This window comes from Aplysia californica, unplaced genomic scaffold, assembly GCF_000002075.1.
Source record: "Aplysia californica isolate F4 #8 unplaced genomic scaffold, AplCal3.0 scaffold00247, whole genome shotgun sequence".
Taxonomy (NCBI): Eukaryota; Metazoa; Mollusca; class Gastropoda; order Aplysiida; family Aplysiidae; genus Aplysia; species Aplysia californica.
In genome coordinates, this window is record NW_004797517.1 from 540,251 (window position 1) to 553,700 (window position 13,450).

Below are 13,450 nucleotides of genomic sequence, written 5' to 3' on the forward strand. Positions count from 1 at the left end.
CACTGGCGGGCCGATTTGGGGATACGGTCTCGCCCACCAGTGTACCAGTGGCTAGGCATAAAGGCAATTTTAAGCGCCAACGGTGTACACGAGGCAAGGGCTCAAAAGGTTAATAAAGACTCTATTGTTATGGCTAAACTATTATACATCAAGCTTTCATCAAATGACTTCACTAATGAACTGCAAATCACACCAAATTTATCAACAATCTGTCACTCTGAGGTTAAAGTAAAGGTGAACAACACAAAGCTGATTAGATTGAGAAAATGCTTACTTGACTGACAACATTTGCTGGCCAGGTAGGTTGACCTGGCAGCATTCCCGCCACGGCTTGTGGTGTCAGCTGCAAAGCAGTACTTTCATCTGGTATCTTCCCTGAATCACAAACAAAAATAAAGAAGCATCAATATCGATGAATATGGTACATTAAATTATATTAACAGACCTGCCAACATCCTATAGACAGAAATAGGGAAAATCCCAACCTTTTCAAGGCAGAAATAGGGAAAATGCCCACGAAATTCTTTTACCCATAACCAAATACTCTTATCTCTCTATACACTTTAAAGTACTGTTTAAGTAGACACCGTGGATCACACTTCATTCATGCTTTTAAGCACCAATAAAATCAGTATCAGCAAATTTAAGAGAGAAAATAGATTTTTCATTTAAATGGCTCCAAATAAAAGGGAACATTTATTCAGACCAAGGGAAAGGCAGTCTGAATTAAGGAATTTCCCTACAAAATAGGAAAGGTTGGCAAGTCTGTATTAACTTCCTCTGCACAGTACACTCATGACATCTCAGTTCTGCACATTTAAAGAAAAAAGATTATTTACAAAGTCCTTCTATCCAATTTTTCTGCACATAAATCATATCTGGAACAAGGAATTAACCTAGAACTAGATAAACAACACTTTGGTACAAGCATTCCTGTCTCATCTATCTGTAATGGAACACTAAATTTATGTTATCAGTTTTGGTCATTTACTTGTACATTACGGTTCTCATTTCCTTGCTATTTTTAAGATGTTTCATTAATTTCTTACCCTATTCAATTAATAAATTTGTGTTCTTTCACACTGAAATAATAATAATAATAATAATAATAATAATAAATTGCATTTATATAGCGCATTTCCACAAAGAAGTGCTCAATACGCTGTACAATAATACAAAAAACATATGAAGCGCACATCTCTCTCTCTCTCTCTCCAGTACATCCTTGAGTAAAGACAATCCCACAAAGCTTACCCAGACACCCTCGCACACATTGATGAATTCAGTCATAAATTCTTACATAACAGAACAGCATGAATAAATGATACTGAGAGAACATAATAGATACTGAGAGAACATAATAATATTTGTATTGGGAATGTCGGAAATTACAGATTGAAGCAGGACTGAAACAAATGAGTTTTAAGTGCTGATTTAAATTTTGACAAAGCAGTGGACTCCCATAGATGAGCTGGTAAAGCGTTCCACAAGGAGGAGGCGTGGTGTGAAAAAGCTCTCCCTCCGAATCTCTGACTTTTGCTTTGGACAGGTCTTAAAAGTCTTTTCGTCGCCGATCTTAAAGGCCAAGATGGCATATATTCGATGACCATGTCACAAAGATATGATAGTGCAATGTTGTTGACGCACTTAAAACAAAGAACAATTATTTTGTGCTGAATTCGTGCTTTCACCGGGAGCCAGTGTAGTTGAATTAGCATTGGTGTTATATGCTCTTTGAGAGATTTCTTTAATATTATGCGAGCAGCATAAAGACAACCCAAGTGTATTAAATAGTACTTATAACAAAAAGCATGTTTTATGAGAGTGAGTTATATAGCTTATAATTTGAGTAAAAATACTAGATATGACTCTGGACTTAAGACAGCCTATTAAATTATATAACCTTTTTAAAGGTGACACAGAGTTCAGCCAAACACAACCCTCAGCCCCATTCAGGAGCATAGGCCAACATCTCAGCTTTTATGCAATATAACTACCTGTAGGAAGCTTTAATTGTGTGTTCATTCTTTAAAGGACAAGTCAAAGATCTCTATTGACTGCTGATCTTCTACTCTGAACTTGGGAAATCAATTCCGAAATCATAAATTTAGAAAACTGGACTGAGTGTAAAGTTTCCCAAGAAAGCCAACCCATCAAGCTATAATAGCTGGAGAGAACAGTAACTGAACTGGTGCACTGGACCCTTAGCTTATAACTGGAGAGCCTTGAAGTTCATGACAACATACTATTCATGTGTGTCACGACGCGGTGAAATCAGGCGCTCGTCAATTTTTGGGCATGTTGAGTTATTGGTATCATCAGAAAGCTTATTCACTTGTTTTGCTTTCAAAGAAAAAAATACACCCATCTATCTTTAAAAGAAGCCAAGAATCTTCGATCGAAGGAGGTGAGGTCGCCTGGTTTCAGTGGTGAAATTAGAGAGAAAACGGTCGGTCGCAAGATTTGGTTACTCCAATAGCTTAGGTTATGTTGTGCCTTCAATTAACTTTTTTCAATAAAATTGACATGGCAAAAATTGTTTGGGATTGACACTAAAGGGGTTTAGCCAAAAAATGAAAATTGATAAAAATTGCCTAACTGCTAACTGGCAGAAAAATGCCTGTTTCTCCGATTTTGTTATTTTGACGAGCGCCTGATTTCCCTACATTGTCTCACATACTGTTGCATTGACATCAGGACACACAAACAAACTAATATAAGATGACACAAACAGTCCAACTGTTTTGAGGTGAGCACAGGCAAGACTACACTGTAAAATGAACAATACAACAATGCAGTTGGTCCATTAAGAAGACAGAAGTTCAAGAATTTACAGATATGACAAATACCAATAACAGAAATTCAGAGGCTGAAAATTGAGCTAGGACCTCAAACACCAACATTTATATTTGCAGTGCCTAGAAGCATGCAGAAATCCCTAATAAATATTATTTGGAGGCCTTACGCACATCACAATGAAAAGACAACTTAGAAGGCTCAAAACAATACCAGTCCACTGTTGGGACTTTCACTTTCTCTGTATGTCAGGAAAGACTGTCCCTTCATTGCTTTCTGTTTCAAAGCTTTGATAAAAGTAACACAAAATCCTGTTTGTTTGAAAACTTTGATAAAAGTAACACAAAATCCTGTTTGTTTGAAAGCTTTGATAAAAGTAACACAAAATCATGCTGACTTAGAAGTACACGAAAAATCATCCTTTAATTTTCACCACAAAAATGAATTTTCAATACGCAAACACAAATGGTTTTCAAAGTCTCATCAATCTTTGTATACAACTCAAAGTCTTTTGAAACTTACCATCCATTACAGGAACAATCATGAGGGCACGGTCAACAAAAACTGTGCTGCTCAGGTGTAAAGCTACCCCTGTGGTAGTGGCATCCTCGAACTCAATGTATGCCACTCTAGCTGTGACAATAGAAGCATCGATGGACCTGTGAATGAATAATAGAAAAATTATATGTACAAAAGGAAAGAAAAAGAGTGAACATGAAACTCAGTATAAGAACCGCTTTGGAAAACCCTGGACTTTGACTGTACCGGTACTATACATTACTCTCCACCCAAGATTCCGACGCAATTCCATTCGCAAAAGATCCCGCTGTTTAAAAAAAAGGAAATTTACAGCAAAAAAGTCACCCCCTAAGATCTCGCTCTAAAATACTACATTCGGCTAAGATCCCGCACTTCAGATCATTTATGGAGCAAAAACCACGCCAGTGCAGCTGACTAATCAAGCAGCGAAAATTTGCGATCATTGTACTGCTCCTTGCATCGGAGATCATCCACTCTCGTGAATAAGATCACATCTGTTCTAAGTCCCAATGACTGGATACAATGTTTGCCCCGGATGGGGTCATGCCAAGGTGTGAACTCATCGAAGCCATTATTTTCAAAAACCTCACACATTTGAGCCCTCCACCTAAACTTAACATCACATGTGAGGTGGGATACGTGACAATGACATGCCTCTAAAGCCATTGTGATTGGTCATGAAGGATACCACTATTTGCCCACCTTAAGTCATAAACCCGCCACGGGGTCATGTCAATACATGTCGAAGTAAGGGGGGATCATTTTACCTTTACAGTGGAATCCACTTATAACGAGTCCTGAAATAACAAGAAGTCTGTTATAAAGACACTATTCTAAAACCCCGTTTTTTTTCTCCTTTATCTTTGTAGATAAAATACTGTTATAACGCAATCAGACAAACACGCGAGTCAGTTATAGCAGACTATAGCTGCTGTTGTGCACAGCGCATAGGCCATTTATTCATTATATATATATGTAAAACCTCGCCAGTTGAGAAAATTGGTTATCTTGCGAAACAAAGAATGGGAAAGCCCACGTGTGCCAACAATGAAGGCCGGATCCAATGAGTTGGGAGAGTGTGGCATGCACAGACATTAGCAGACGCATCGTGTGATAGGCCAGCCTAGTCTAGATTATCTGGGCTTACCATGCCTCTCACTTCTCCGAAGCAGGATGGATAGGTTATTGTGCTGTACTGTGATGGACGGAGCGAACGTGTCACGTGGGCGGGGTGTGGTGGGGTTGGAGACAACACAGCGGGCGAGTTAGCCTAGAGAACTTTCTTTCTGATCGCCAATGCCGAGCTGTCAACATCGCTAACGCTAGAGAAAGACACCTGATTCGATTTTTGATCAAGTAAGACTTAAAGGCATTAAAGGTCATGTTGAACCAAATCATTATCAGGGGAGACTACAAAAAGAAATAAACCGAAAAGCAGACTCAATGATTAGGCCTACTTTACTATTTCCCTTGAATTTATTACTAGATCCCTTATAACGAGAATCTTGCTATAACGGACATTTGGAACCGGTCCCCTCCCTCTCGTTATAACAGGATTCCAGTGTATATCAATTGGGGGCCTGCACTGCAGCTTCTACTTCTCCCCCTGACAATTCGGCTTCAATCCTGTTCCCTTTTTAAGATCCCGCATTTTCCTTGTTCCTAAGTACCAGGATCTTAGGCAAAGACACTATCCTACCTACCCACAACTACAACTGGTGCTACTATCAAGAGCAATTTTTCAAAGATTGAAGCATTCCATGGCACAAACATCAAATTATGGGAAGATACAATTTGGGGCATGCATGGCAAAAATTAAAATTCTCATTAATGTGACATGTCATGATATACCACAGTCACTACCATACCGCAACATGATAATAACAATACTGTTATAATATAACACTGACTATAACTTATGAGGATATACTTTCACTCCTGTCTCATGCTCGGGTATTAGTCATGACCGCTTTGCCTAAAAAATCAATTGTTTAGTTTAGTGGTCAATCTATAACTTGGCTCTAATTACACAAATGTGAATGTGTTATTTTGACAATCCTTGTCAAAAAAAAAAAGAAGATATATTTGATAGTATTTTTGGCACTAAGTTATTATTCATTCATAACTATTATGACAGAAAAAAGTAATTTTATCAAAAATTAATGAAGATTTTCATATATCAAGCCAATACTTTTTAGACTATTTTAGAAAGCTGTTTGCTGTCTCAAATATAACCTCAGCCTAGCTGAAGAAAGGAACTTTAAAATTCATAAATTTGTGACATCATGTTTATGAACGAACTTTTCAGTCTGTCATTTAAGCCAGATTACATCAAGACAATTGCATAGCTTTGGCAATTACTGAGCCTGTCAGAGTAAACATTAGGCTATTTATAATATACATGGATGAGGATGTTTCAAAAGTTACTTCTTCATAAAGTTGATTTTAGACCTCATTTATTCATTTGTGACACCCGCGAATCTCACTTTTTGGCAAAGGCCAATCAATTTGGTTTGAAATTTTCTTGAAAATTAATGACTTGCGACAGTTTTAATGACTATATATGAAGTGTGATCTGCAGCAAAAATTACCGCAGTTTGACCCCAAAGCAGTGCATTAGTGTGCGGAAGTGAAAGTAAAAACAGTAAATTTTTACTTTTAAACACATGAAGCTAGAGAGCACCTAACACACCCCTGTGATTGGCCCAAATATAGAGATGACGTATTTCCATCATCTATTTTTGTCGTCTTTCGGGGTCTCCCTCTCAAATTGACTAGATCTATCACTATCACCTTTTATAATTATTCTTTCATCGTCATAATAATAATGATCTTTATTTCCATTTTGTGTAAGAAATATACAATTGGAATACATTTTGGTATTGCTCAGCCATTCCACACACTCTCAATACATTAGAATATTATATTCTCAAGCACACACATCAAACATACATCCACATACACACACAAACACACACACATGAACAAAGGAACGGGAAGATTCACACATGCATGCACACACGGGCATGTAAGCAGATACACAAGCATAAACACACACACACACACACACACACACACACAGCAAAGATATGTGTATATTTAATTTGTACGTAAATGTACCCTTTCCAGTTTATATTCATACTTATAATTACACTTGTCACCTTCTATTTTTTTTTGATAGAGGGTTTTACGGCGCTCGCAACTGCATAAGGCCATATGAGCGCCAAGGGGTGGGTGTCAACAGAGAAGTCCTTACAGGGAATCAGATTTACTCTGCTCACCTCTCTAGCTTTAACAGCACAAGGTCTGCTTCGACTATCAAGGCACCCTGGAAATAGCGGGTAACAAGAGAGTGACAAACATACAATAGAAGAAGAGGAAAACCACAATAGTAAAGATGAGGAAAGAAAAAGCAGCAGGGAAACTGCTGCAGATCCTGATCAGGCACAGTTACAAGCGTGAAATGATGAATCAGCCCATTTACAATTCTACTGTGCTTGAACGAGAAATGTCCCCCCTTTGGGAATGGCCTAAAGACACTATTCGTTTTGATCCAAGTTATTTGAAAAAATAATGACGTCTTCAATCAAACTATCCTACTATATTCCATAGTTTTCTAGTATATTCACCAGGGACACCCCGAAAGACAAAAATAGATGGTGGAAATAGTCATCTCTAAATGTCGACCAATCACAGATGTGCTAGGCACATGCGGATAACTTTAGAACCACAGATATACGCCATTGGCCGATATTTATAGTAACAGCCATATTGTTTGACGTCATTGAGGGATTCCCACTTTGTTGTCGTTCACGGTGGCAACAGGACCGCAAAGCACTATAGCAGTAATATAGTGTAAAGCGCATAGAGCCTGCTGTTGAGCGGGGATTTGCGCTATACAAATGCTATCTATTATTATCTATTATTTTAGCAGTATTTTTAAAGCCTGTAGCCTACAGTGGCGTGGTGGCGGAGTGGTTAGTGCGCTTGCCTCCAAAGCAGAAAGTCCAGGTTCGAGCCTCGGTTCGGCCACGGATTTTTTTTGTCAGTCAGCTACTCCCGTGCTTAACAACCATATTGATAGCGATGCCCGCCGCCGTGCCTGCGTAACTCTGTTTTGGTAATTTTTGTATCTCTTTCCCTCGTTCTTTCTCCCAATCTGACAAACCTAGAAGCCTCTTACTTTAGCATCTCATTCTAAAGATCATCTTAAGACTAACAAGACGATCCTTTTTTCGATCTGGAAATCTCAGTTTCTATAGCATTTACGCATTTTCTGGTACAAGTGTTTTGTTAACCTAATGTTGCATTTTAAATTACATTCCATTTTGGAGTTTATTATCTCAAAAGCCAAACTCAGATTTTCACTCAGATTTCTGTGCTTCACTTGAGACAGCAATACTTTTAACTGTGTGAGCAAGTGTTATTTGTGGGAAGTGAATGTGTGATTTTATAATGATTTTTTAAAAATAGGTACCCCCTCCCCTGTGCCTCACTCGGACATGATCTTTCATTTCTCTTCATAAATATCGCATTATTTTTCCAACATTTCTCTATATATCTATTTTTGGGGAATATTTTAGCCCAGTTAAGAAATGGAGAAACATACAGAGGATTCGCATTTTCAAAAGCTGCACAAACTTTGCAGATGAGAACTTGTGGTGGCAGAACAGTGTCAGTCAAGCAAAAGGCACAGAAAAGGCGACCCCTGCAGTGTTCTAAATTAGCGTCGGACACTCTCTTTGCCTTTGATGTTAGCTTAACAATGGACTCACAGACAGTACATTCAAAAACAATCTGCAAGCTTGCGTGGACAATATAAGACATATATATGGAGTTGTGGGGAGAAACTAAATGGGGAGATTAGACATCTAGAAGCTGTTTATCTTTCAGACCATTCAAGTTCAAAAAGGGGTCTAAATCTAAAAATAAATACATACCGTCAGTTGGCACGCATTTGGCCTAAAATTGGACAACCAGACAATTATGCGATAACCTGGAATGCTGTCTGCTAAACAATTCCGTTCAGCATTGTTTTGTTTTCAAGTTCAACAATTTTGAGCAGAATCAGACACCTGTGTGAGCAGAAATAATCCATTTCATCTCCAAAGGTAAGAACCGCATTCAGCCATTACGGCTTGCAGATGTGCAATGCGTCTTTGGAAATAACCTATTGGTTCTATAATCGTACCCGCAGGATTCGTTTCGCATTTTCATTCAGTTTATAAGGTGTCTAGTTACTGCCACAAACCATTCGCTGCTCTTTGTTGTAAAAATTGGCGCCCGTAGGGGGGTGACGGTATGGGGTACAATTTTTTTATGGATGTACCCCATACCGTCACTATATTTTTTACATGGTGCGTGACTTGGAAAAATAGTTATTTCTTGACGGACTATGGATGGCATCTTAGAATTTTAGATTTTTTAGTTTCTATGATTTGATATAGATAGAATCTACAGATCTATTTAGACACGGATTCATTGGAAAATGAGCGACTTTAGATTTTTCTTTTTTAATGTTTGAAACAAATTTATATGAAGGAAACTCTATCCCGTTGTATGTAATGATGATGATGATGATGTTCCTCTGTCCAATGTATACACATGTTGTGATGATGTTCTTCCAGTCACTGTTTCCACATGTTGTGATATTGTTCCAGCTCCTACTGCTTCTGTTTCAGAAGAAGAACTTGCTGGCCCTCCCCCAACTGCCCTTGTCTCTAGTTGTGAGTGGTCAGTTGATGCCCTAGACTTTTCTACCACAGGTCTGGAATTATCGGGGATTGAATGTACCTCCGAGGACTTCCTGGATCCTGCAGCAGAGTTTCAGCTACCTTTGGTTTCAACACCAGCTCGGGGTCCTGTGGATAACCAGGACCATGACTATTGTCTGCCTGAGCAGGCATTGAGACCATTGGAAGATGAAACTCTGGTGACACCCCAAGCCCCCCAAAAACTGCCTCAGGACAACACTTTTGCTTTGTCCTTGACAAGCTAATTGATCACGCCATTGCCACTGGATGGATGGCATCAGACATGCATTGGTCCGCCGTTGCCATTGGCACAAAATCGAACCTATGGAGAACGAGGGGGCATACAGAAAGTACCTTGATTTGTAAAATCAACTCATTCCTGCCCCCTTGTTCGTCGACCTGCCCATACCAACAAGCTGGAACTCTAAGGTTTCAACACAGAGAAGCAGGCTCAGGCCCCTAAGTAGGTCTTATGGGCAAAGTACGAAGAAATTGGAAGAAGAGAAGAAAAAGGAAGAAGAGGAAGAGAAAAAGGGAGAGACAGGGCTTGAATTAGGTGTTCAAGAGGGCAGGCAAAAATTGCCTAGGTGTGGCCTAAAAATCAGAGGGCATCGAGGCAATTTGCTAGGGCACCAAGGCAAAATTCACAGGGGATCATTTTATTGATTAAAGTTGGTAATACCGGGTCATGCATCACAGCGTTTATAACAATACAATTTATTCTTACTCTCTATAAAAGTATAAAGTTATTGGAACATTATAGAATTTGTAAAATTATGAATGAAAAGTAAGTAGAATCTAAATCACAGTAAAATCACATCAAAACAAAAGCACTAAAAGTCACAGTTTTAAATCAGACGATCACAATTGCATCTCACATAAATGCCTTTATGACTACCCCTCATTGATTGGATTAAAACGCATAATGTGTATGACTGTTGGAAATAGGGCACAATAGAAAACAGTGAATGATTTGACCAATTAGAGGTAAGACATTGATCATTAATGAGATTCAAACAGAGTGGTTTTCAGGCGGTGTAGTGATAAAATGAAAACAAATTTTGAACTTGCATGTAAGAAAATGAGGAGTGAAAACAACTTATGAACTTGTATGGGAAAAAAAGAATGAATAACTAAAAACCTTTGTTAAACAGTTATTAAATGAGGTTATGACTCTATGTTGAAAACAAGTTTTGAAAATATGACTTAAAGTATGTTGTATAAAAAAGACCTAAACAATCAGCATGTCATATGACTTAATGACTGGATCAGAATATTGAAAATATGTTTGGCACACACAATATAGAAAAAGACTGGCTTACTTACTGAGGTTTGGTTATCATTGGTGTGAGTGTGTTTGCACTAGCCTTGACAAAATTGACACAATTGTCAAGCTGAGCAGTGTCTGACTGAAGTTTTGATGAGATTTCTGACAACTCCGACAGGATGTCTTCATACCCCCCCCCCCCCCCCCTTTTCCTCACGTGTATCTTTGAAATAAAAAAATAAATAATTTCCCCCTATTCCGGAGTCCCATACTTCGCGGCGACCAGACTTTAAATGAACTTTGGTAACCCCAACAACCGGTGCTCACACGATGCCGTATCTTGTGATGTAGGTTCAATGACCGGTCACGATGGCGAACCCGACAAAACGCTTGTACATTGTATAACTTTCTTTTCTTTTTTTTTCCACAACTGACAGCACAGGACAAATTATATTGATTTATTTTCATGGCGTCACATTTTTAAAAATTAAAAACAAGGGCACGGCAAAAATTGCCGCGGTTGACCCTGTGATTTTAAGGGCATTGCGGTTGCGATGATTGCGGCAAATTGCAAAGGTACCAAGGCAAATTGCCGCGGTGCCACGGTCTATTACAAGCCCTGAAGAGAAAAGAGGAGAAAAGTTAACGAAGTTGGAGTAGCAGAGAGCAGCTTAGGGAAGAAAAAGAAGAAACAATAGGGAAATGAAGTGGGTGTAAGGGAAGGATGATGAAGCTAAAGAGAAGAAAAGGAGAGAGTGAGGAGGGGGAAGAGGATGAAAAGGAGGTGGGATTGGTTTACAACGATGACCGCTCCGCAGTTTGTTGTGATACATGTAGAAGAGTAAAATGAAGCATTCATGTACTTGTGTGTGAGTAAAAGATGTTCAAAAGTGAGTTTGTTGTGATATGTGAGGAAGAGTAAAATGAAACATTCATGTACCTATGTGTGAGTAAGATGTATTTGAGTCTGTTCTGGTGGTTGTTCTTATAAATATGTCAATAAACATTAGACATAAACATTAATGATTAGTTCTGTCTTAGGCCCACTGTACAAAAGGAGTTCGTCTTTGCTTCTTTCCTCTTTTCAAACGCCTAGATATCTAGTTGTGCTTCAATTTGGGTGTGCTGGTATGGGGTGTAGTGGGTGACGGTATGGGGTACATGCCATGACAGAAACCCCGACACGTGACGGTATCATACCGGGTATGGGGTACATCTCATGACATGCGTCAAGTCTCGGTTAGGGGTCTTCTTTATACACTATCTGACCCCACGCCTACAGGAAAGGCTGGCCTCTCAACAAAACGAAGTTTTGGGTCGACGTTTTTGAAAGAGCCGAAGTTATGGTAATTCAAAAGTTCACTTCCGGAAATAGTCATCACAAAACACTAAGGTGACGGTATGCCGTACAGGGGCTCTATCTAGATCTAAAATCTAGGTTACGGAATTCAATGTGATCTTGTAGTTCCGTTCGTTAAAGACCACAATCCATTTGTTTACTTCCAAGGAAGAAATCCAGAAGTCTTGAAATGAAGAATAAAAATACTATTTGAATTAGGCTACACAAAGAGCAGGGATGCAGCCTAACTGCAAAACATCAAATTAGGATAAAATTCAGGGGGGCATGCCCCCCTGAACCCCCCCCACCTCCATATTTTTATTAGGTCAGGGGTCAAGCCCCCCTGAAACCCCCCTACTCTTGACTTTAACGAACGAAACTACAAAATCGCCCAGAATTCCACCCTCTCTAGATCTAGATCTAGATCTAGAATCTAAGCCTGAGCCAATTGTAAGATAAAGTAGAGATCGACAGTAAAATATTAAAAATTAGATTTAGACAGCTAGAATCTAGATTTCTAGATCTAGTCTAGATCTAGAATCTAGAGTCTAGGGGCTATAATTATTATTAATTTATAAGATACAAAAACAATATCTCTGTACTGTAGACTAGATCTAGATCTAGAATCTAGATTAATCATCATGTAATATCCCAGGCCTGGGCCGGGCCAAAACCAACCGAACAGGTCGAGAGGGATGTTGCCCAGTAACAGATAAAGACCAAAATTAAGCGGAAGGCTAGATCTAGAATCTAGATCTAGTGGCGCTTTTTCGGTAGTTCCCACCCCGCATTTGTTATTCGCCGGTTTTGGCCCCAAGAGTAGGGGGGGTTTCAGGGGGGGGCCTGACCTAATAAAAACAAGGTGGGGGGTTTCAGGGGGGCATGCCCCCCTGAATTTTACCACAATTTAATGTTTTGCAGTTGTTAGGTTTGACATCTTAGCTTAGCTTGCCGCGAATCAAAGTATATAGATCTAGATGTAGGTCAGGCTCTATCAAATAAGGGGGGTGGGAACTACCGAAAAAGCGCCGATCTAGCTACTTACTCAGGAGGGTACATCTGAAGTTCCTTTACACGCCCCAAGTAGCTGAACAGTGTCCTCAGCTGTTCCTTGGTGCAGCTTGGAGCTACATTTGTGACTTGAATCACACGCGTCTCAAGCCTGTCGGACATCTTTTCACTTCCAGAACAAGATTTATCCTTTCCTTTTCTATTTCATGCAGGATTCATTTGAGAATTAGATCTAGATCTAGATTCTAGATCTATATCTAAATCTAGGTTGGGACCTTAACCCTCCAAAATCTCGAAAGATTTTTTAAAGTCTATTGTTCCTATTTCGTACTATCGACTTCTGGCTAACGTCGTTTGACAGCGGCGTCCTCGTTAGTGATGGCAATGATAGTACATAACAAGATGGGCCACTTCTCTCTTTGAGCCAATTAAAAAAGTGTCCTCCAAATTTGGTGGCGCCCTCTTCACAAAAGCGCACTCTTTGCGAACAGAGTTACCCTACTTGAGTTTTAAAAAATCAAAGTGAAACTAGCAAGTTTTGGGATAAATTTCGGAAGAACGCTTTTTTTAAATGGTTACGCTGACAAAAAACCTCTTCCGGAGGAAAGGGTGATGGTTTTCTTTGTCTAATTTGACTTTAGAATGAAAGGCGAGAGGTCATTAAAATATAAAAAAAACTAAAACTCCGCACTGAACGTACCCGAACTGCTGATGAACAGCAGTCGATCTGCGCACGCAAGGAGG

General features: G+C 39.3%; 1 protein-coding gene across 9 annotated transcripts in view; it reads right to left on the reverse strand.

The window, feature by feature from the left end:
* The window catches only part of LOC101848208 (probable splicing factor, arginine/serine-rich 7), a 64,798-nt gene extending 51,710 nt beyond the window's left edge, over nucleotides 1–13,088 (reverse strand). For all 9 annotated transcript variants that reach the window (XM_005100437.3, XM_005100440.3, XM_005100439.3 and 6 more), the window contains exons 1-3: nucleotides 12,741–13,088; nucleotides 3,319–3,455; nucleotides 275–375 (exon numbers count right to left, since the gene is read on the reverse strand). In XM_005100437.3, the coding sequence (XP_005100494.1) occupies nucleotides 275–375; nucleotides 3,319–3,455; nucleotides 12,741–12,868 (366 nt within the window). In that variant the 5' untranslated portion in view covers nucleotides 12,869–13,088. The remainder of the gene's footprint in view (nucleotides 1–274; nucleotides 376–3,318; nucleotides 3,456–12,740) is intronic.
* Nucleotides 13,089–13,450: the final 362 nt, after the last annotated feature.